This window comes from Sinocyclocheilus grahami, unplaced genomic scaffold (assembly GCF_001515645.1).
Source record: "Sinocyclocheilus grahami isolate Dianchi unplaced genomic scaffold, SAMN03320097.WGS_v1.1 scaffold4.1, whole genome shotgun sequence".
Lineage (NCBI taxonomy): Eukaryota > Metazoa > Chordata > Actinopteri > Cypriniformes > Cyprinidae > Sinocyclocheilus > Sinocyclocheilus grahami.
In genome coordinates, this window is record NW_015505183.1 from 932,379 (window position 1) to 957,838 (window position 25,460).

At 38.5% G+C, this 25,460-nt stretch overlaps 1 protein-coding gene and 1 long non-coding RNA gene across 2 annotated transcripts in view; one reads left to right on the top strand and one right to left on the bottom strand.

Annotated features, from left to right (window-relative positions):
* The window catches only part of LOC107582447 (MAM domain-containing glycosylphosphatidylinositol anchor protein 2-like), a 187,093-nt gene that overhangs the window by 71,631 nt on the left and 90,002 nt on the right, over positions 1-25,460 (bottom strand). Inside the window, exons 7-8 of the mRNA XM_016268294.1 lie at positions 20,603-20,932; positions 16,032-16,325 (exon numbers count right to left, since the gene is read on the bottom strand). Of these exons, the coding sequence (XP_016123780.1) occupies positions 16,032-16,325; positions 20,603-20,932 (624 nt within the window). The remainder of the gene's footprint in view (positions 1-16,031; positions 16,326-20,602; positions 20,933-25,460) is intronic.
* LOC107582458 (uncharacterized) lies at positions 2,485-11,570 on the top strand. The gene is made up of 3 exons (XR_001608952.1): positions 2,485-2,560; positions 2,650-2,651; positions 11,559-11,570. It is a non-coding gene; the product is annotated as an uncharacterized lncRNA (long non-coding RNA).

Consider the following 25,460-nt stretch of genomic DNA (forward strand, 5'->3'; position numbering starts at 1 on the left):
CATTGTTTTTCAGTATACCATAGAAACATGTGGAAAATAATCTACTAATACTAAAGCAGCAAACTTTGCAAAACACAATTTACGTCACTTCCAAAACTTTTGGCCATGACCGTACATGTTGTGATTTAGTGGAGCCAGCTGGTCCAAATAAACTGGTAACTGAACCATCTTTCAAGTGCAAGCGTTTTGTGAATTCCGCGTTGAACTCCCCAAGATTAGAGAAACAGTCTTCAGTAAAATGACGGGAACACAAAAAAAGATTGGGGTTGTACTGCTGTGGTACAGTGGAAAAAATGTATTTTAACCACTGATTCTTTGCAGCAACTTTCGGAAACGAAAATTTACTTTCACAGTGTAGGACACAGCATTTTCTTGACAATGTTAACCACACAAACAAGCTACAAAGTTTGAGGGCGGGGCCAACGTAGAAAATAGGCAGACGTTTATGTAAATGTGTTACTACGTGACGTGTAGCCATCACGGAAGTGGGATTTGAATTACTGACGGCTCGTTTAGCGTCAATTTGTTCAGAGTCAATTCTTTCCTTTGGAAGACAATAACTTTATCGTCTTCGATATTCGGCTTTACAAATTTGCAGATTGTTTACATTCAGATACAGCTACATTACACACTACATGAAAGGCAATATTCTAAATGGCATAATAATAGGGACACTTTGAATAATAATAAAAGCGCAAAATGTGACCATTTTCTCTAGTGTTCACACAGTAAAAAAAAGAAAAGAAAAAAGCTCTATGCTTTGTGTTTTTTTAAATAAACATAATTTTTTTAAAGAATGAGAGAAGGAAAAAGAAAGAGAATAAGTGGACTGAATCATGTATTATGAAATAACAAGAATAAGCTTTAGCAATCATGACATTTAGAGAAAAGCTTTCTAAAAACGAGAGATGCACTGATCAATCAGCCAGGGATCAGAATCAGCTGATTTTCCTCATGATCGGCCCGGATCGGTGATCGGTCGGTCAGTCTCACTTCTTTCCGATTCTGAGCCAATCCGTTTCGTTACCAGCGGCACAGGCAATAACGTCAGCCGCGCATTCTCGCTCTCTTCTCTCCGACGACCCCTTCTCTCTCACACACGTCTCATTCGCTCCGTTTAAATAGTGCTTGTATTGTGCATTATTTTAGTCATTCCCGCTGGTTTTGCGCTTATACCAAACGCTCTGATCTATATTAGTGGAGTACACAAGCCGCGCTCAGTCTCAAACAGCTTGTGAGCCACAAATACCAAAATTAGTGGCTAACTGCGCTAAAACGTTAACATACAAAATAATGTCAAAATGCCGGTCTTGGCCAGTATCCAGTTAAACACAGTTTTGGAATGGTAAATAGTTGAGAAAGAGAACGCATGTTGTGTAACAGTATATTGGGTCCGTGGATAAACTCTTAAAGGGACCGCAGTCCAATATTCCTGCTGCTGTCTGTCATGTTAATCACAGAACAAAAGTGATTAACTGCTCTTGACTGAATACGTTTTATAACTTTAATGGTAAGCATTAATCTGTATTTAATTTTTGCAATGAAGACTGCAGAAATTAAAGTAATCAAATGTAAAATAACACTGGATGTGTTATTTTACATTTGATTACTTTAATTTCTGTAGTATTTCTTACCTGAATAAAAACTTACTTAACCTGAAAAACTTAGTTTCATAGCTCTCTTTATTCTATTGCATTTATTTGTGCTGTTGTTTGCAATTTTTTATGTGTTCTTATTTTATTACTGACTTTTTACTAGATTTTTTTATGAAAATAAAACTTTGCATTGAAGAAAAGTAGATTTTTGTTTGTATATGCTATCAATTATAGTTCTTAGAAAGAAAATCGGAATCGGCAACAATCGGTATCGGCAGATCACACTAACAAAAAAATCGGAATCGGCCAAGAAATTTGCAATCGGTGCATCTCTACTAAAAACAGTGGTTTGTTCACTTTGTTTCCCCACTTCAAATGGCAAACATGTGGAGAACCCACACTGTGAGTGGATTATATTCTGTGCAATATAATATCTCTTACAGCTGAGTTCAACAGTTCAGTATCCACAACGACTTTATTCAGGCAATGATGCGAGCCCGGACCCACCGCATTTTGTCATTCTGAATTTCACGGCTGAGTTTCCCAAACTGAACCAATTCCTGCTGACATGTTGCCAATGGATGAGGCTTTGATAGACTAGTCATGGTGGTTATCGCACACTTGCGCTGTCAGACAGGTGACGGCGAGCAACAGTGTGTATTTGCAAATCGATTTTCAGCAATATGAGGAGAACAGGAAAAGACATTTGCTGAAATGGGATCAATTGTGTATGCAAGTGGAAAGAAAAAAACAGATAAATGTATTGTTGAAACATTGCAACAAGAGGTGAAGAACAGTCCCAAATTGCTAATAAATGTACAGTTTAACAACGTCGTTTGCAGTGCGCTCTTGCGTTACTTGATCTTTTTATTTTGGTGCGTCGGAGGAAGGCTTTGAGCCGAAACGTTTGTATCTTTTCCCATTAGTAATGAATGTAAAATAAAAGAAAAAAGAAGATTGTTCTCGTGAATGCAGATCATAATTTCTTATAATAAATGTACAGTACATTGCACAATATGGTAGCACACTGAATGTGTACACATTTTAATAACAGCTGTGTATCATATTGACTCACTGCATGGTAACAAGCTGTTCCTCTTCAGGAACTCGAGCTGCGTCGGAAACGCTAGGGGAACGCCCTTCAGCGTGACGGGCTCTGAACCTCGTGTGTAATCAGACCAATAGATGGGCGAGACGTCACGGCAGGTGACGTAATGACCAGGAAGCTATAAAAGCACGTGCGGTGAGACCAGCATCAGCTTTTTGTCATTCAGCATGCGCTCTGTGTGTGTGTCAGTCTGATATCTGTTTGCCTTGTTTCGCTCTCAGAGGGCTCTCTTTGAGGAGAGGGCTTTCACTAGTGTTTCTCGCGGTGCCAGCCCTGCTTTCGCCGAGGCAGAGTGGCGGCTGTGCTCGTGGGTTTCGCGTATGGATCCGGTGGAGGGAATGTAGACGGGCGCGTCCCTATCTACTTCCTTAACCACCAGATCCAGCGCCCGCTCTCGGGGTTTCGGAAGCCCGCGCTGCGGTACTTCCCCCCCGGGGAGAGGGTGCGACGCTCCGCCTGTCTTTCTCCGAGGAGATTGATATGGAGGGTGTCAGAGAGCTCGCCAGCTGCACAAACAACTGTTACACAAGCATATCATGCCTGATATTATAACGAACAGCATCAATGGGGAGCAGAGCTCGCGCAGTCGGCTCTCGAGAGAAAAAGAGAAAAAAAATAATAATAAAGAAGCCCGCTGTGAAGCGCTCCGCTCTCGCTCGTCCGTGCCTATGGTCTTGCGATTGCAGTCCCGCTGCTGCTGAGGCACGGCGGCGACTGAGTTCATGGGATTCGCATATGATCTGGTGGACGGGTTGGAGACGGCTCGTCCTATCTCCACCTGTGTTCCCTAGATCTAGAGGCTCGTTGTCGAGGCTGGAAGCCCGCGCTGCGGTTCTTCCCCCTCTGAATGAGAGCTTGCTGATGCGGCCATCTGTTTCTGAGGAGATTGATGTTGTTGGTGTGACTGAGTGGCTCGCGTGCTGCCGAGGCGACGCGTATATTACATCATTCTATTTCGATGTAAATCTTACTCACCAGACCGTATTTACCCCTCTGGTTGTTGACTGCATTTAATTCTGATGAATAAAATGAAGTATTCTTGAGAAGACTATGAGACTATGAGAAGTTAGATACACAGAGGCACTTGGGAAAAAATAAATAAATACATTTTCTCGAGTGAGAGCACGTGTTTACCTCTCTTCCTCTGAGGAGGTTGAGGCGGTCAGCAGTGCACAAAAACAGGAAAACAGAGCGTGGCCTCACGTACTCCACCGTGTTGAGACAGTGGGTCGAGGCGACGCTCTAGGTCGGGGGCCTCGAAGTCTAAGGTCATCTGTGGTCATGGAACAAGAAGTAGTCACTCTTTTGAGGAAGGAGGCCATCGAGGTGGTCCCTCCTCATGCGAGGCAGTCCGGGTTCTACAGCCGGTACTTCATAGTTCCGAAGAAGGTCCTGACGCCACTGGCACAGGACTTATGAGGGCAGTCCCCTCTGGGGTGCAGCGGGTTACACCGCATTACACGGTGTCCGTCTCGCCTCAGTGCCCTCAGGAGATCGGCTGCTAACCCTGCCGGAGTTACAGGGTGCAGCGGTCTCCTGCGAGCGCCACTCTCAGTCACCACCCGGCAACATAGCGGGGCTAAGAGGCTCGCCACCTCCGCGGAGGTCTCTAGAGCAGCGGGTTCGGTTGTTCCCTGCCGGTTCGCCGTTACAGGGCACCGAGCTGGCTGCTCGTATTACACCAGAGATCAGTCTCGAGAGACTGATTCCCTTAGTAGACGTTTTGGCAGCGTGGAAACTACTGCCAAATGTGTCTCAGTGGGTCCTGCACACTGTAGAGAGAGGCTACAGAATCCAGTTTGGTTCTCCCCCGCCTCATTTCAACGGGATTACGCCCACGCTGGAGGGCCCCGAGCGCACACTTTTTATGATCCAGCCCATTTATAATGGATAAACTCCATAAATAAAATAAAACTTAATTGAATATCTTGTTTCACTCATAAATTCACTAGATTAAATGTTAATGGCTTGCAAATTCAATTCATATAGACTTCAGATATGTTGCAGCTATATATTGCTGAAAAACACAAAGCTTTTACTCAATAACATCTCAAGTTACGTATGTAACCCTAGTTCCTCGAGGGAAAGAGACGCTGCGTCGGAAACGCCCTTCAGCGTGACGGGCTCTGAACCTTGTGTGTAATCAGACCAATAGATGGGCGAGACGTCACGGCGGGTCATTTCAGTGGAAGTGCAAGTCATTCAATTTTTGATTAAAGATGAATCAAAATACTCTTTTGTTCAGAATACCATTCACTGATGAATCATTTACAACGAGACAAGGAATGTGCATTAGGACAGTAAATAGGGTCAATTTGTATTTCATGTTCAAAGAAAGCAGGATTTTAACAATGGATTTCTTAATTTCTATGATGTCAAATGGGAAGAGAACACACGAACAGGTGACAATTAGATGCAAGAGGTCATTTCTTTCTCCTGATTTTTCCCTGAAATAAAAACAAAAAACAAACAAAAAGTCAAACAAAGTAGTAAGAACTACTGTCGGGCACCGTAGCCTTAAGAGACTTCCTGTTAAAACTTTTGAATCATTTGTATCGATTTCTGTATCATTATTAAGGCACTTAATTGCACATAGATGACAATACTTTACAGTGAAGACTTTTTGACTGTTTAGCTGCACAAAAACATTTGTTTCTGACCTGTGTGAGAAATTGTTGTGTAACACGCAATTACATGACATAACATGACAACAGGCTTTCGTATAGATGAGTGATAAAACCTACTAATTAACAAGTCCCCAGAGAACCCTCTTTATAAATCTGTGTCCAGTATTAACTAAAGCAATAATAAGTTTTTTTGTTCTATTTTGGTAAATTTCTTAGGGGACTAAAAGCTGGGCTTGATGCATGAATGGTGATAGTACTTTGAATTGCATTTAGGACTTTGGCATGAACATACTCTCTTTTTCATAAATTAATACAATTGGGAATAAATTAGTTCTCTGCTAATTAGGCTGGCAGCCAGTTTCGAATGCTATGCTACACGAACATCAAGCATGGAACACTGGTATTGTGTCATCCGAGGAGTGGAATATTCCTCTATTCTCCAGCACTTATCCCAGTTCCACACCACTAGGATCAGGATGCCAATTTCATCCCCTCATAATGAGGATCCACACTGCTCTTATATACCACATCAGAATTTGCATATGAGCTGTCCCAGTGTTTTGTCACATTGAATAAGTATCCGTTGTCCAAAAAACTCTCTTGTAACAGCTTCTCAAAGCCTACATCAGTTCTACTTAGAGCTCGTCCAAGTTGCAATTACTTATCGCTGTGCCCAGATGGAATCTGTGGGCTTTTATTGTAAATGTAATCAAATTAGTCAAACTGTTTAATAAATAAACATGCAGAGTTGGGCAAGACACTCAAAAAATTATAGCAGTACATGATATATTACAAGTTAATGGAAAAAGGTAGCTACACATGTAGGCCTATACACTAGTGTTATACAAAAGTTTGGGCTCAGAAATTTTTATTCATTTATTTAAAAATAAATTAATACTTTTATTCTGCAAAAAATATATTAAATTGATCAAAAGTGACAATAAAAGACATTTATGTTACAAAAGATTTCAAATAAATTATATTTTTAAATAAATGCTCTTTCCATTCATCAAAGATTCTTGAAAAAAAAAATCACAGTTTCACAGTGTAACGTGTTGTACTAATTAAAGTGCACAACAAAGGAGTATTATCCAAAAAAACTCTTTGAATTATAAATGAATACAGACAGGAGAATCGCAGGAGCAAATGTAGCACACACAATGGTAACGAAAATTTACCATTGTGTGTGCCACAATGGTCATGACTGAACAGAACAGGGAATATAAATAAGGAGACTAATGAATGAGTGACAGCTGCAAATCATAAGTAACCATAGAAACAAATCAGGACTAATAGGAAACTAGGGCAACAGAATTAAAACAGGGCAGGTGAACAGGAAGAAACACAACAAAAATTCCATAACTGTTACAGCAGCTCCCCCTCCCAGAAAGGGGGCTCTGGAGGAGGACGCGGAGGACATGCAGGACAGGGAACCAGGGGAGAAGGTGTATGGAGAGACCAAGGTGGAACTTACGAGCCAGGATCAGGAGGAGCCAGGTAGAGATACAGAGAACAGCCAGGACTGAGGCCCATGGTGGAGTCGAGGGAGGGAGGAGCCATGATGGAGAGGGCCTTGATGACACCATGGGGATGAGCGATGGAGACGGAGCTTCTGGAGGTGGAGCAGAGCAGACGGAGAGCCAGGGTGACACCAGAGGTCCGGAGGGCCAAGATGGAGTTGGCGGCTCATGCAAGCGAGGTGGACAAGGGGGGGGCCGGAGCGACTGAGGACAAGGTGAAGTTGGAGGGAAGGAGGAGCCAGACAGAGCCAGAGGGATGGAAGGACGAGACGAAGCTGGAGGAGTGGAATCCCGCTGCGGAGGAAGATCGAAAACTGACCAAGGCAGAGCCGGAGGGACGAGGGAGCCCGGTGGAGCCAGTGGGATAATGGGCCATGGTGGAGAACAGGGAGCAAGGAGCCAAGGTGCAAAGAACCGAGGTGGAGTCTGGGATTCAAAGGCTGGAGGCGGAGACAGGGGATCCTCACGCCTAGGCAGAGCTAGAGACTGGAACGCCCGAGGTGAATCAGAGTGCCCTGATAGCGCTGACTGAGGATGGGAACTCTGAGGCTGAGGTGGGAACTCAGGAGACACAGGAAGCTCAGGAGATGCAGGAGAATCAGGGCTGGGCGGAACCAGTGGAGATGCTGGAGATTCAGGGCTGGGCGGAACCAGCGGAGACTCAGGAGACATAGGAAACTCCCCAAACCAGTTAATTAAATCTACATCAAAGATGTCCATCAGTTCCTTTAAATAGTTTCTAGAGGCCAGTTGCAGCTCACCCTCAGTGGCGGGCGTGTGGGCGGGGCTTCCCTCCAAGCCGGCGATCTCCACTAATACTCCCTCTGCGACGCTCGTTGTTGCCGGCTTGCACACCTGGTCAGATGCATCGTGAGGCTCGGGCTCCGGGGCAATAACAGGCTCAGGCGCATCCTCTTGCACTGGCTCTGTCACGGCGGGCTCTGGCTCTCCATCTGCGGTGGGCTCTGGCAGACGCTCTGTGCAGTGGGGTGATGGCTGGCTGGGCTCTGGGTCTGGAGTGGGGCTGGTGACTTCCTCCACTGGGCCGATGGTAAAAGGCGATCAACATCATTCACTAGCACGCACTCCACAAATGCGATGAAGTTGTCTTGAGGACCATGCCCGGACAGCTTAGCCTTTGTGACGGTGTTCAGTCCCACGTAATAAAACATGCACAGGCAACTGTTCAGGTAATGCGTCAGGAATACTAGATCTAAAAAATCCCTTGTGTGGTCCTCAAGGGAGCGATCCCCCTGCTCAAGCAAGAGGAGCTGGACGGCAGGTCCATGAAAAACAAAAATAAACAAAAGAAAAATGCAGCAAAACTACTCACTTTATGGCCTGTTATAAGTAAATAAATACATAAATGAACCTATAATGTGACTTCAATGTTTCCAACTGGTTCAACTGATTTATTGAAAAGAAACACTCAGAAGAGTCATACATTTTTTAATCTATGATTACTTGTAATAGTTCTAAACATCCATCATAGAATACTGTACACACAAGTTCTCATTTCTGAAATATTGTCAATAATGTTGCAGCAACACAACTCGCTACTTATAAAATAGAACTGTTTCACTACTGAAAACTACATGATTAAGAATAGTATCACTTCCACCTTACTAGCAGATTGACTAGTTTCAGTGATGCTACTGCTGATCACTGTGATGTGTGGAACTTTGTAAACGGCACTCATTCTGATTCAGTGAGGAAAAAGTTGCTGTGAAGGAGAATCTTCTCTACGAGTTTCTACTGCAGCTTTGAGAATGTGAAGAGGAGAAGGTGGGTTGTTACTGTCAGGGTTTAACTGCAATTATCCCTTCATTAAAATATATTAGATCATTAATAATCAGTCAGCCTTACCACATTTAGATGCAAGTAAATCTTACTTCAGTCCAAGGTGTTGGGAGTCCAAGGTGCACGGCAGTCATATCCATCATGTCTGCTTAACTAACATGACGATATGAGAATCCATCATCAAAATCTAATCTCATGGCAGAATTAACAGTCCCCCCCCCTCCTCTCTGATAAAAAAGAACCCCCCCCCCACCCACAATTCTACAAATAGAAGATCCTGCAACTGCAAGCCAGGCTTTTTGCACTTTGAGACCGAGAAGATTTGTAGTGTTTAAAAAAATGTCACATCCTAATGAGAGAGACTCAGCTGTCAGTGAACATCGCTCCTGAGAAAATGACAATATAAGCTCACTTGATGCCCTCTCTATTTCTCCCTCCCTTTCTGTTATTGTTTCCCTCCTTTTTTTGGTCTAGTCCCCCATCAAACGCATGTGAGCAACGACAAGAGTGCCAATTGACCTTTACAACTGGCAGCTGTTCGCCTCCTGCAAAAATTGTATGTGATGAGGTTACGATTCTGTCACAGTCATTGGTTTTGTGGCAATCATTGTCCATCTTGCATGTATCAGTGTGTGCTTAATTATGGATCGGTAGTTTTTGCTGGTACATGATCTGAAAATGAATTCAATTAACCCCCTGACTGGCAGTGGTAGGTGGGGCGTCCGTGTCAACATTTGACAAGTGACACGAGATAATTGGGTTCAAGTGCATTAAAAATACTCCAGTTGTACTTGCCTTTGGTCTGGACACTAGATATTTGACTCACTTTTTTGAAAAGTCAGACCTCTGCTTCCAGTAATTTTTTGTGTCCATTATAAAAATGCAGTTATTTCTGGACTGAACACTGAATTGCACGTAATTGCATCAGACATACAGAGATTATATAAAGAGACATATTACAGCAGACCTTGACACAGTGACAGTGGACAGAAGTTCTCTTATGGCGCTTTTCCACTGCGTGGTACGACTCGGCTTGGTACGGCTCAGTACGGCACGGCACGGTTCGGCTCGGCACGGTTTGTGTTTCCACTGCAGTTCAGTAACGCTTTAGAGTGGGCGGGATTATTCACATGTCGTTATAGTTGCGCCCGCCTCTACTACCACAACTCCAAAAAAAACTTTTTCATTCCGCATCGCTCCATCAAGCTCTCGCTGGATCCACTCCTCTGCTATCAACGAGAGGAACGTCTGTACTTCCGCAACAGACAACAAAACTTTTGTTAAAAAAAGGTGCGCTCGTTCAAAACAGTTGCGTTCGGTCCTTCGCTGGCTGTGCTGATTTAAATCTAGCGGTTCTTTTGTGCTTGTGTCACAAGTTCAATGATGCAGGTAGTGACGATTGTCTCCGGCCAATCCGTGATCAGCAGAGTTTACACGTCACGCTTTGGTAATGGTACGGTTCACTTGGAACCCCAACCGAAGTGGTACTAAAAAAAGTACCAGGTACCAGGTACTGTACCCAGTGGAAAACCCCCCAAAAGTGAACCGTACCGAGCCGTACCATGCAGTGGAAAAGCGCCAATAGTGGCCCTGGCATGGCCAGGAAGAGAATTATTGGGGAACAAGGAGGAGGAATAAGATCAGGAGTATTACAGGCCAGTAAGTGTGCAAACTACTTGGCCATGATTTGAGAAGGTGGGCGTATTTTGATACATGATTCATTTACGGCTTAGGTCATTGGGCCAAAAAATTAATTAACAAATAAATAAACTGGGCTGCTCAAATAAACCAATATTTTCTGACAGTTCAAAATAAATTTACAGCTCAGGTCATTAGCTCAAAAAAAAGAGAAAAGTAAATAAATAAAATAAAATCGGGCTTTCCACCTCATGATTAAATATTTTTCACTAAATATTGTGACTTAATTTCCCATAATTGTGCAACTTTCATTTCTCGCAACAGCAACTTTATATTTCACATCTTTATCTTTCATAATTGCAAGTATTTCTCACAATTGTGATTTTTTTGATCTCCCAGTGTTCCTTTATATCTTCTTAATATCTTGCAATTGGGAATATGTCTCAATGTGATGATAAATAAATTGTGACTTCAATTTAGAATTTCTCTTCATTTTATATATCACCTTTATATATCACAGTTCGACCGCATTTCTTAGTTTAAACTTCATTTCTATTTCTTATATTTTTCTCTGAGATTTGCTTCAGCACAGAGTCAGAGTGTTTACACTTTCAGTAGAACTTAATCTACAAATGATTACTAATATCTATTTTTGCAAATAAGCTGTGAGAAAGTATTTGAATATCAAAAGAAATGACACACTTCACCTTTAAACCAGAGTCAACAATAGTCCAGATGAGCAAGGAAGATTTCATCTCCAAACTTGGACACAGAATCATCGTGCAAATTATGGTCTGCTGCTCTTCAGATGTCCTCAGGCGGTTCATTTTCAACCTAACATTCCATCAGGGCAGGGGTTCAAGGTCAGTGGCAGTCAGCCTGAGTGCTGGAGCAAGTTGTGGTTTTTGAGGAGCAATTAAACCGAATGCTAACAGAAGGCTGAGAGCTATGAATGCGGAAAGGATCATGCTGGGGTCGTCTTGTTAACATCAGAGTCACAAACAGAGACTTCTATAGAGATCCAACTCATCCTTCATGATGTAAAGACAAAGCAAACGTATATAGCAGCTTTTGACAGGTTGAATGGCTTTCACTAAACTAAAGAAATGTAATCATAAAGACACATTCATACAGCAGTCACATGACATATAGATCTGTTAAGCTATTCACAAGCACTTCATTTCACACTGAATAGTCCCATTTTAATAGGTCAATGTCTAAGTCCAAGTAAAAGAGTCATGAATGACTACAAATGGCACAATAGGAAAAGGCAGTGTCCTTCCAAAAAAAAAATTAGCAAAGGAAAAAAAACATGGGTTGTGAAAATTAGACATGATTTAAGACTTTTACAGAGTACAACCAATTGAACAACTGTACGTATGTCCTTCACAGTCTTGTTTTTGTCTATGAGGCTAAACAGATGGTCTGATGGCCTGGGGACAGTGTGAGACGGGCTAGTTTCGGACTAGATGATGGACATGCCAGTTGCATTATTGGGGCAGTGCTGCGTTACATCTTATATTAAATGATGTATTTTTGACATCAATCTATCTATATATCAATCTATCTAAAAAATTATTAATAAATATTTACATTTCTTTAAATATGGTGTTTACAGTCCATAGAGCAGCTCTGGGTAATAGACAGACAGACAGACAGACAGACAGATAGATAGATAGATAGATAGATAGATAGATAGATAGATAGATAGATAGATAGATAGATAGATAGATAGATAGATAGATAGATAGATAGATAGAAGTCAAACCAAAGTAATACATGGATGCACATACTGTTCAGAAATTAGCTTCAACTGTTCAGTTGTTCCAAAAATTATATTGTCCTGATTAAATGGCGATGAAAAAGGGGAAAATCCAAGAGGTAAGTTAGCAGATGGCCTTCAGGCATTAACCTCTGGACTAGTTGTTCTGTGACGCAAGGGCAGAGTTTCATTTTATTACCAATATAACAAAGTAATGCAGATTTGAAGAGCTTTGACAGAGCGAAATCCAGGGCAATCTCTCTGATGGACAACAAACCCCCTCCTTGCTTACTCGCACAAACATGCTCACTCTGTACACTCACCACACTTTCTCTTGCCCTGTCATCATTCCGCCTCTTTCTTTTCCTCCCTCACTCTTTCAGCATCTGTCTTCGTGCTTCTTTTATCCCACCTTTCTTCTTCTCTCTCTCTCTCTCACTCTGTCAGTCTCCACCCCTGCAGTTCTAGTGCTTGTTGCAGAACCCGTTCAGCTGTCACAGCCATAAGCAGACATTATCCACTGGCATACATTTGTGCCTTGGACTTCTGCAAGTAATGACTGCAGCATTAGGATTACCTCTGGACCCCCCCACCTCGACTATTCAACTGCAATCATTCTGTCTGTGACGGAGGGGGAGGAAGCAGCCTTTATCACACAGGGAGAGATGACATAAGTTAGAGTGGTGGAGAATGAGTCATCAAATACAGTTACTCTTTCTGAGTAGCTAATGCTTATGCTAGCTGGGCTTCTGCTGAGCAGGAAATGATGGCTTTGCTAAAAAGCTTGTATCTGTCATTAGACTACTACTAACACGGAGAAGTGTAACATATATGGCTGCTTCAAATAGAGATTTGAAGAATGTGATTAAAGGGACAGTACTCCCAAAAATTATGTTCGCTTAATCACTCTCATGTCATTCCAAACAAGTTTGACTTTGTTTCTTCTGTGGTACTCAAAAAGAGAAATTAGAAATAATTTTTTCAATGTACTTTGAGAGCTTTCAAGTTTCAAAAAGGAGGCGAATGAACCACAAAAGTGGTCCACACAACCTTGCTTTATTCCAGATCTTCTGAATCATACAATGGTTTTGTGTGAGAAACAGACTCCAGTGAGCTGTTGACATAATAACCGCTGTGACTGGATCAGTGAATCCTTCAATTTGGTTTGGTGAACTGAATCAACTGATTCAATTAATAGATCTTACTCAAAAGTATGTTTCATTCACAAATTAGACATCACTACTCCTCTCATAAACACATTGAGGGGAGCTAGGGTGAGATGTTTAATGAATAACAACTTCAATGAATAATAACCTCACATTTTGTAGCACCACTCGCTGGATATTTCACATTTAAAGTGTTGTGAAACATGCAAGAATCAATGTAATACAATTTCACAGAAATTCTGCAATAGGGCACATTTTTTCAAATAAATCTAAGTTGCTTTTATGATACTTTCCCAGCACTTTTGTGTCCTTTTTGAAGCTTTTAAAGTCTCCATTCATTATAATTGCTTTCAAAAAATTACTAGTATATTCTTCCAAATATCTCTGTTTGTGTTCCTCAGAAGAAAGTAAGTGAAAAATGAAACACATGAAAATTCTCATGTTTGGGTGAAGTATAAGCAAATTTCTAAAGGACAAAAGTGCTGCTGTCTGCATAAAAACTTACAAAAATTGAACTGCCAAGACAGTCATCTGTGACAAAGTACTTCACTGAACAGTCGAGTTTTTAATTATATTATCATGGCCCAAAAAGCAGGTGACAATTGACATGCGTTTGCCTCACCAAGAAAATGATTCGATTTCAAACAAGCTTTCATTTTATGTAGAAATAATAATAATAATCCTAGAGCAAAGTATGATGGGTTTAAGCAAATTTCATGAGACGGTCTACAGCACTTACGAGATCTTGTGTTCATTAGTTTTCACTAAGCCAGTGCAATATGCAAAGGTCAGGATTATTTGATGCACCTAAATAGGACATAATGATCACACATGCTGAATTCATAGTAGGGTGTAACAAAAAACAAAGCTCAGAGAGACCGGGTAATTACAGAGAAACAAAATAAAAGCAGTGAATCGTGACTAACAAACAAAATCACTGACTCAGAGCACAACAGGAAACCCACAAAGGCTATTTCAGACCAATCTGGCCCTCTAGACAAAAAATGAGTCTGAAGACATTAGAGAAGTAAAATGCTGACACAAGATAGTATTGTGAAGTGTTATTTAAAATTCAAGCCAGAATGATTTTTTTGTGGATCCATACAGTTTTAGCAATTATATCTTGAAGTGCTGAGCGCTTTTCAGCCAATGCTACATTTTGTTCCTCCAAGAGCACGTTTTCAATGAAATCTGTCTTCTAGCAGAATGCACTGTTAATTAAGGCATACACAGAGGTCATTTAAACAAATTTTTTTTTCAATGGAGAAAGTACAAAATGTGTTTACGTGCGTGAATTGCCCTGAAATGCAGTTCTTTTACAAAGCAGACCTGTCATGCCATACAGTACATGTAAGATCGGTGGTTGAGAACAATACTTTCGACAAGGCCAACTGGATAAAGGACTACATACAATCTGTCTTGGGAAGGACTTCATGTGCCACTATTGTTTCTAACACATGTCCATTAGCGTGCAAGTTTTTAACAAGATGACAGGAGCATTATGGGAAATAACAGATCTTTCTGACATCTCTAAAATGCCAGATACTTAATTAAAATCTCTTAATTAAATGTATTTTAATTTAATGGTTTTAATTGTAGCGGCATGTTTATTAGGATTAATCTCCAATCTGTCTACAATATAGTGCTATCCAATAACTGCACTCAGACCCATGACTCGTTTAGGCTATGATCAGATCAAAACTGTTATTTTTGAATAATCGACTCTGGGCTTAATATTTCTTTATTTGACTGAAGTTTGATTTAACAACAAATCGAAATATGATCTGATCATAGCCTAAACGAGTCATGGGTCTGAGTGCAGTTATTGTATAGCACTAAATTGTAGACAGATTGGAGATTAATCCTAATAAACATGCCACTACAATTAAAACCATTACATTAAAATACATTTAAAACAGTGTATTTCAATAATTTCAGCAGCGTGCAGATCCTCGTTTATGTCAGACTGTGGCGACAGCAGCGCGGACAGTCGCTTAGCTCGCTCACATGTAGTCTACCATATATCTATAATAACGGGAAAGCATATCGTTTTTATGACATAATATGTCATTATTACGAGAAAAAATATGTAGTTTTAACGAGATAATTATATAGTTTTTACGACATAACATCTCGTTTTTACGAGAAAAGATGTCGTTTTAACAAGAAAACATCTCGTTATTACGAGAAAATATGTTGTTTTAACGAGAAAACATCTTGTTATTATGAGAAAAGATGTCGTTTTAATGACATGACATCTCGTTATTACGACATAATTGAGTGGAAAAAATAATATGTGTGTGGCAGCAATGTGTCACTGTACAATACATCTCATTTGCATTATGACTATAATTTGATATTCTATGAAATCATGAACTGTAGGTGAGGGTAAGGAATGTATCCATAGCCAGAACATGTTTTTCACTTTCTGCATCAATGAAATTATCGTTAACACTTACATCTGACCCTGTCACGTGCCTGTATTTTCGAGTCAAACTGAGACAAAGTCCTCTTCAGCAATTCATTCATGCTATGCTATGATGATATGGAATGCATTACATTGCATTAACCTCTACACCTGTGCTAATTGAATCTGTGAGTCTTAATGAGACATGCAGAAAAGATCAGCATTGTGCATCGCTCACCAAGGTTGTCTGTAATTACAATTAATGATGCCCCTATACTTTTTTCATTTATTTCAACAGAAAATTAATGGTTTGCCAATCAACCACGACAGAAACGTATGTTCTAGCCTGAATGTAAGTTAATTAGGTCCAGCTAAAGTGCATGAGCAACAAACACATCCATTACTTACACAGCACTATGAGCTCCACAATGGCCTCTCGGGGTTTGACGTTGAAGCCATTGTACTGGCTGGTTTGGCAGCGGTACGTGCCGGCCATCTCGCGGGAGACATTGACGATGCGCAGAACTCCGTCATAGCTTTCGGTTTGCATGTTTCCATCCAGCATGGGTGCTTCTTTATCAGCACGGGACCAGAGGATGATGGGTTTGGGTTTGCCGGAGACCAGGCACTGCAGATCTACAGTGTCACCCTCCTGAGTGACCAAAGGGGACTTTTCTCGTGGGACGGTCAGGTTGGGTGGTACTAGAAGAGAGCAGATGACGATCACAATGATCATATCATAATGAGCTATGAAAATATCACAGTGCATCATTTTACTGCACAAAACATGTTATGTAAAAAACACAAGACCTTAAAGACATGGTCCGGGTCCAATACAAGTCAACAGGGTTTATTACATAATGATGATTACAAGAAGAAAAATAGATACACACTACAAAAGTTTGTTTACTACACTACTCAAAAATTTGGGATCGGGGAGATTTTTTTATGTTTAGTGTCTTATTATCACCAAGGCTGCACCAACATTGTATTTTGAAATATTTTTACAATTTGAAATAACTGTTTTCTAAATATAATTTATTCCTGTAATGGCAAAGCTATATTTTTAGAAGCCATTATTCCAGCCTTCAGTGTCAAATGGCCCTTCAGAAATCATTCTGATATGAAGAAAGAAAAAAAAAATATATATATATAAATCACAATTTTTGCAGTGGGTTCTAGGTGAATACAAGTCTAGTTATTTGTCAAAGATATAATATCTATATGTATAAGTTTTGCCAGTACATCAACAAAGACATCCTGTCAGCCACCAGGTGTCAGGTAACAATGTTTCTGGTTGGTTTTCACGTCAGACATCATAAATGTATGCAGACAAGGTTTATGTTCTTCTACTGATTCCAGACAACAGTCTGGCAAACTACCGGCTCAGCTCCATGTAAACAAGGATGCTGTCACCTTCCTTCTTGGTATCCTAGCACGGATATTGTGTGAAGGTTACTGGGTTTACAGGAATGATCTCTGTTGCATTGTCATGACAACAAAAGATTGAATATCAATTTACACAGACAAAGTTAGTAAGCTATTCTACTACAACTTTAGTCTAATGTCAACGTATATGTAAATACTGTCATGCAACAGTTATAAGCAGTTTGTAGTTTAATGTTTATTGCCTGGCCTCATTTACTTACATTGTAAGAGTTTTTTCTTTAACTAATAGACTAAACAAACAAATTTTCTGTTGTAATGGACAAATGCTATTGACGAACTCTACCTTGTATTCAACCCGTACCATTCTTTCAAATGTTGACAGGCACTCATGACGTCTAGGTACAAGGGAATGTGAGTTTTCCACATCAAATCCCCAAATGACTAAACAATTTGACCAGAACACTTTCCATCAACTATTTTGATTGAGTCCAGACCTCAGAAACTGCAGGGTCAGGTTGATGTGATGACATGTTCTGTGAGACAGGACAACTGAAGACATCAACATCTTCAACAACGCCACAGAAACACCAGTCCCTCTGAAATTAGCCACTGGGGTGCCACACAGGCCCTTTCCATTAAACATGAATCTTACTTTACTTTACTGTACATAAAACATAAGGACATGAAGTGTCCAAGTCTCCATGGCCCATTTCAGAAGCTCAACACCATTAATAAAAGAGCTGCATGAAAACAAGGGCCCTAGTTGGGTAGTGAGGAGGAGTGCATTCTTCTGGGGTTGTCTTAAAAAGCAGGCAAAGACTTAATATAAGAAACGGACTGTCATAATGAAACCTATCATGCACGTATGAGATGTGGGATATGAAAGATGATGGCAAAGACAGATAAATACTGTACAGTGAGAAAAAAGAAATTTTTCCACCTTTGGAGATAAAAGACAAATCTATTTTCTCTCCTACATAAGGTGAGGGGGAAAGACAGATTTATATGAAGGGATGGAAACGAGCGTAGGACAAAAAAAAGAGAAAAAGAAAAGAGAAGAACAACGCTGAATGTATTTCCGATTGCGACTGCAGGGAGCCTGGTGGGAGGGATATCTTGCATCTGCAGGTTGATTAAGCATGACTTCTTTAGCAGACCCAGGGCAAACAAACAAACAAACAAAGAATATTTTGCATAATGAAATGAGTCAGAAAATAAATCACATTACCCATTTTGGCTACATTAAAAGGCCTAAAACAGCTTTATCTATGTTTTTTGATGGAAAAAAACCTTTCAGATCGACATTTGTATCATTAAAATGTCATCAGTGGGGGAGGCTGAGATTATTTTGTTTTATTGAAGCTATAAAACCATAATGTGCTGAAATAGTCTGTAAAATAATAATAAATGTAATCACTGTAAAAAACTGATCTCAATAATAATTTTGCAGTTGTACCAAAGAATCTGACATCCTACCATTAACCCCATTTTCTCTGCATTTACTCAGTAATGCATGCATGATTTCTAATTAATTGCTTTTTATAATGAATAAATCCATGTTCCTGTAAGTGCCAAGCTTGTTAAAACATAGACATTCAAAGACTGACGTTCTTAGTAAACCTTTTTGAATCCTCATGGCAGTGACATTTAACGGCCTCAGGTATATGAACTTGTGTATGCCCTGGTTACAGTATTGCTATTGTTGACTAAAACCAAAATTGAAATAATAATTGAAATAAAGTAGAACTAAAATACAATACAAATACTAGAAGAAAAATTTAAAGTTAAACAAACTAACTAAAATATATTATTTGAAGCTGAAATACTACAATTAAATACTACACTGATTAGACTTGGGAAAATGAATTAATGCTAAATATTTAAAAAAAAATTACAAAAGCACATAGCACAATTACTGAAACCTAAAATAAAATTTGAAAATGAAGACTGAAAAAAAATAAATAATAATAAATGCTATAATAGTATATAAATAATACTAAAATAAAACTGCTTGGATATTTCATCATGAGCGTCAACATTCTTATGATATTTTATTATTCAATATTAATATTTTAATTTGATAGAAAGAAAGAAAGAAAGAAAGAAAGAAAGAATTAATGGCGGGGGGAACTAAAAACAGAACAAAATACAAATGTATGAGTGTTAATGTGGTATGGATTCCATGATTCCATGGAGGCTGAGATTATTTTGTTTTATTGAAGCTATAAAACCATAATGTGCTGAAATAGTCTGTAAAATAATAATAAATGTAATCACTGTAAAAAACTGATCTCAATAATAATTTTGCAGTTGTACCAAAGAATCTGACATCCTACCATTAACCCCATTTTCTCTGCATTTACTCAGTAATGCATGCATGATTTCTAATTAATTGCTTTTTATAATGAATAAATCCATGTTCCTGTAAGTGCCAAGCTTGTTAAAACATAGACATTCAAAGACTGACGTTCTTAGTAAACCTTTTTGAATCCTCATGGCAGTGACATTTAACGGCCTCAGGTATATGAACTTGTGTATGCCCTGGTTACAGTATTGCTATTGTTGACTAAAACCAAAATTGAAATAATAATTGAAATAAAGTAGAACTAAAATACAATACAAATACTAGAAGAAAAACTTAAAGTTAAACAAACTAACTAAAATAAATTATTTGAAGCTGAAATACTACAATTAAATACTACACTGATTAGACTTGGGAAAATGAATTAATGCTAAATATTAAAAAAAAAATTACAAAAGCACATAGCACAATTACTGAAACCTAAAATAAAATTTGAAAATGAAGACTGAAAAAAAAAATAATAATAATAAATGCTATAATAGTATATAAATAATACTAAAATAAAACTGCTTGGATATTTCATCATGAGCGTCAACATTCTTATGATATTTTATTATTCAATATTAATATTTTAATTTGATAGAAAGAAAGAAAGAAAGAAAGAAAGAATTAATGGCGGGGGGAACTAAAAACAGAACAAAATACAAATGTATGAGTGTTAATGTGCTATGGATTCCATCCTGGGGTGGCCATTCGAATATGTAGGGTGGGCAAATAAAGCCAACATGAAAGTAAATAAAGTAAAAATAAAATGTAAAAAAGATTTTGGCATATTAAATGTACGAAACTGATGCGATGCAAAATAATTTATTATGCCATCTCATAGAGATGATAAAATTGTTCAAACTGTCCCAAAAGAGGAAAACCAGCTATTACCTGTAAACGATAAGAATAATTTACCAGTGGTGGAGGAGATGTTGACGTCTATGCTGATTTCTGGTATCCCTCCATTCTTTAGTGAGCAGAACAAAATACAAATGTATGAGTGTTAATGTGCTATGGATTCCATCCTGGGGTGGCCATTCGAATATGTAGGGTGGGCAAATAAAGCCAACATGAGTTAATAAAGTAAAAATAAAATGTAAAAAAGATTTTGGCATATTAAATGTACGAAACTGATGCGATGCAAAATAATTTATTATGCCATCTCATAGAGATGATAAAATTGTTCAAACTGTCCCAAAAGAGGAAAACCAGCTATTACCTGTAAACGATAAGAATAATTTACCAGTGGTGGAGGAGATGTTGACGTCTATGCTGATTTCTGGTATCCCTCCATTCTTTAGTGAGGCCACACAGGTGTAAGTGCCAAAGTCAGTAAACTTGAGGTCGATGATGTCCAGGTTTGTGGCTCCAGGGGCAACGTCTGGGTCAGTCTGGGTAATGACCATGCGCTCTGAGCTCCGCAGCGGACGGCCATTCTTCAGCCAGCTGAACATCAGCTCCTCAGGCGGCGTGGCCTCCACCTGACAGGATATCTTCACCTCTCTGCCGATCTGGATGTTGTCATCATTATGATAGGGGTCGGGTGTGATCCAGAACCGGCCTTTCTTCAGAGCTGTGTGGACAGAATGAAATGCGATTGATTTAACATCATTGAAAAATTCAGGTCATGAGGATATTTCTTCAGCTTTGGCCAATTTTGTCCCTTTCAGCTTTTTGAAAATAAGTCTTAAGACATACTTTGACTAGATTATTTTACCATTGAACACACATACTTCACAGGAGAATATGGTCACATCTCAAGTAATATTATTTGTTTGTTAGCATTCAGTGGTGGAAATGACATTGATGGAAGGGAAGGATAATTTCATTGCTAACATTTTATGTATGCTAAATAAACACAAATAATGCAGACTTTTAGCATAATTTTACAAAATTCAGCTTGATTTAAATCATACTATTATTATATTAATATTTACACATTTAAAATATACTTAAATCATTAAAAATATTATAAAATACAAATATTCTGCTCACGAGTGGTTTCTACCTTGATTTACTGCACACAAATGTCTCATTTCATCTCAAGCATGGTTTTCTCTATATAGGTAGATTTTTCAAATAAAAGTAAATTTAAAGTAGCAAATATAGAAGTACAGTAAAATATTCAGTATTTATATTTTTCTATTAAATATTTAGTTCATATAGTTTCAATATGACATTTATATAACAAAAACGAGAAAAAAAATAAGTTGAACTGTGTTTTAATCAATTCCTGCTACATAAAAGCCTGGCGTTGAAGAAACACCCATTTATGAAGGCACTTTCCTCTTATAAAATATCAGTTTGCTCAAGAGGCAGTAACACACTGGACATTTCTCATCGTAAAGTCTCTTAATCTCTTCATACAATATTTGTAATGCACGGCTAATGATGCATTAAATGCAGTGCGTCAGTTTACATAGCTAAAAGGTCTTTGCTTAATGTAATTTCAAAACAGTTTAATGTACGACGGTTTCCTACAATTCATCCACACCACTGCTTTTCAAGCCATTATCACTGCAACAAGGCAATGACATAAAAATGACAAAAAAAATGTTAATAAAATACCCATGGGCTATTTTGAAGGAATGAAGGTGAATGACTACCATCTTAGCCTGTGAATACAGCACAAATAAAGCTGGATCTTAAAATACACCATCCCACTATCACCCCGCAATAAGGTGAGAAATAAACAAAGAGCCCCTCCAGACACAAAACACGTGATATTATTTAGATGAGGGATTGTCAGGGAGTCACGCACTTTCGGATGAGAACAGAAGATTCCTTTCACAGAACCTCAATCCTTTGACAATGACATTGAGAAGAACTCTGACTCAACCATACTGACATATACAATGCTGGAAGTGATGTAAGAACAGCGTGACATGACACACTTTCCACACTCTTGCACACCACTCTACACATGCTAATGAGTGAATCTTTGCAAGGTTGGATTGAGAGATCTGGCAAAGTGTGTCTCACATTCAGAAATAACTCAAACTAATAGCCACACTAGACTGAACAGCAGCTATTTTAGGATCTTTACGGGTTAAAACAACACCGTAAATAAACCGAAACAGCATCTTGCTGTTCTCAAGAAAAATGTGTCTTTTTTAAAGTCAACATGATATCAAAACTGACTGTAACTACTTATTACTTATAAGGATTCCTAGATTCACTGGATTTACTGGAAATTCTCTCTTTTTTATGTACATTCAAATTTTAGTTTTTTTTTTCAAATAAATTAAAATAATCATTGAATAATACAATCAATTTGTATTTTTATGTTTTAGTTTGATATATATATATATATATATATATATATATATATATATATATATACACACACACACACACATTTAAAATTAAACTTTTTTTTTTCAACCTTTCAACAATTTGATCAGTTCCTGATGAATCAAATCAAGTCCTGCCCTACATTTTTACTTGTTCCATTGGGAAATGTCACATTCCACAAGTAAAATGGGTTGTGAATGCCATTTTTCTAAAGTCACATTGACTTCAATAAAAGAAACCAGAAATCTCATAAATCTGAAGTATTGTTTTAATCTTAATTAGCACTCACTGATCTCTTCTCAACAGGAGTAAAGGGGTCAGAGACACACAGACAAATGTCTTGGTCTCTTGTGGGATCCCAAATCTCGAGCTAGCCATGAGCCAAAGCAAAACCACAATCTCATTTCAAGTCATTTTTGAAAATGCTGTGCATCTATCCCTAATTATTAATCAGTCGCTGAATTATTTAAAAACAGCTTTTATGAGATCTTATTAATCAATTTATTTGCCTTCATGCTGCACATTTTACAAGCTATTACAATCTGGACTCTTAAGAAAGGATGTTTCAAGGTGGACAACGATGCTGATACTGCCAGAGACTGTGAATATTATGAGATAGATGATAAAGAAGAGCTGCAACTTCACAGGGTTGCTTTATGCAAGGTTCAGCTCGGCAGGCCTTGCCTTACTGGTCAATTTGCGACTTAATCAATAGCGTAATATTGTGGTGAGATAGCTGTGTGCTCTTTGGTGACCCCATAAAACTTGCAGGGTGTTAATGTTTTCGACTCTATGGGTTATGTCATTATCAAAAAGCACTGCAGGTAAGCAGTACTTACCTTACAAGAGACAAGCTGCGTAATCTTTCCAGAACATTCAAAGTCAGGTTGCTAGACGTCGAGCGTTTGAGGATGATTTCTTACAGTAATCCACTGTAATAACATCTCTTGAAATTTCAAAAACGCTTAAAATGGAAATCCAACTTTTTGCTTCAACTTTTAATGAGCTTTCCAACAGAAGAATATATCAAGGAGCTCCTAAGAGACAACATAATGGTTTCTCTCCACCATTTGCACCTGTGTTTTGTAACTGTTTGTTTTATGAAATGTCTGGGAAAGAATTAAGACTTCACCTTGAATTACTGCAATGCTCTGTGCATGGTACGCACACAATAATAATGCATTTGCAATGCTCAAAGATTATTCCTTTCTGGTGTCAGATATATGCAAAGGATATTGATGAATACATTTCAAACGTTTATGTTTTGGATCTGTCTTTTCTTTGTGATTATTATAATTAGTTAGCTGTTTCCTCAGCACCAAGCACAGATCATTGTCAACACGCTCTTGTAGCATTATATGAGAATCAATAATCCTTTTGACTAGCCCTGTAGTTGTGCATTCAGAGTGAATGGTCGGGAAAGGTCTTTTACTGATGAATATGTGGTGCCACACACAATCACTTTTTTATTATAATATCTTACATAATCATAGGAATATTACAATTATTTTTCTTCATGGTCACATTTGCACTAGTCAAATGTTCATTTTTAGAAAGCAAAACTGGAGTTTCAGACAATGCTGAATATTTCAAAAAGGGTTTGTTGTTTGGAAACGCAACACTGTTATTTCACACATAATATTCATTGAATTAAATTAATGTCTTTCATAATCAAAAATAAACCGATTATCATTGCCTGGGATGGAACAAACAACAACCAACCAGTTTAATTCAAACAATGGTTTTATAATAGATTTGAAGTACAATGCCCGGGGGTTCATTCACTAATTGTGTAAAACCTGTGTGAAAATTTTTTTGCACAGAAATCATGAATGATCAGAAAGTTTGCACTTATATTATATGACATTATTTACAATTTATATTTATATTATAAATTAAAATTATATATTATATATATGATATAATTATATATACAGTATTATATAATTATTTATATAATATTATGTTAAATAATATAAAATAAAATAAATTGAGAATGAGGGTCACATATGCATCTGGGAATTTTGCATGAAAATCTTTTCTGTGCATGCAAATCAATTATAAATATATAAATTATAAATATGTTCAATAATACTAAAAAAAAAAAATTATATATACAGTATATATATATATATATATATAAATAATAAAACCCACCATTTCACGTTCCCCAGGCTGTATTACAAACAACATAAAGCCCTACCAACAAGATGCGAGTCCTCCCATTACAGGGGAAGAAATGCTTGAATACAAATCTGTTATTAGCTGTAGTAAATCACCACTGCAGCAGTCTGCTAATATTACCACCTCATCAAAAGCAACTGAATTCTCTATTATCCATTTTGTTATTTAGTGGAGGAATAAGTCAAGTAGTGCAATGCAAGAGAGGATCATCGCAGGCCCCGCTAATTTGAAAACAGCTTTACAGGCCAAGCTGCATCCAGTCATTATATCCTGTGGAATCTCACCAATGTGCCCTCGCATTCACAATACTGATGCATTGCTGTGCTACAGACAATGCCAAGTGTGCACAGCAATTCTGCTGAGAAAATAGTTTATGTGAACGATCATCAAAGCGATTCAGGTAGAATGCAATTTACATATCAGAAATAAGACCAATTTAAGCGGCCATGAATAGGGGGATGGTAGGACCGATCTTTGCATGCCTGTTTTGATTGCTTGGTGGAATGTGGCAGGAGATGATATCTCCTCTGTAAATAAATAAAAAGATGAGTTTCTATGGCAGTGTGCAGGCTCAGCAATACCCTTCCTTCCATCAAAGCTCCTCCCAACACCCCCCCCCCCCC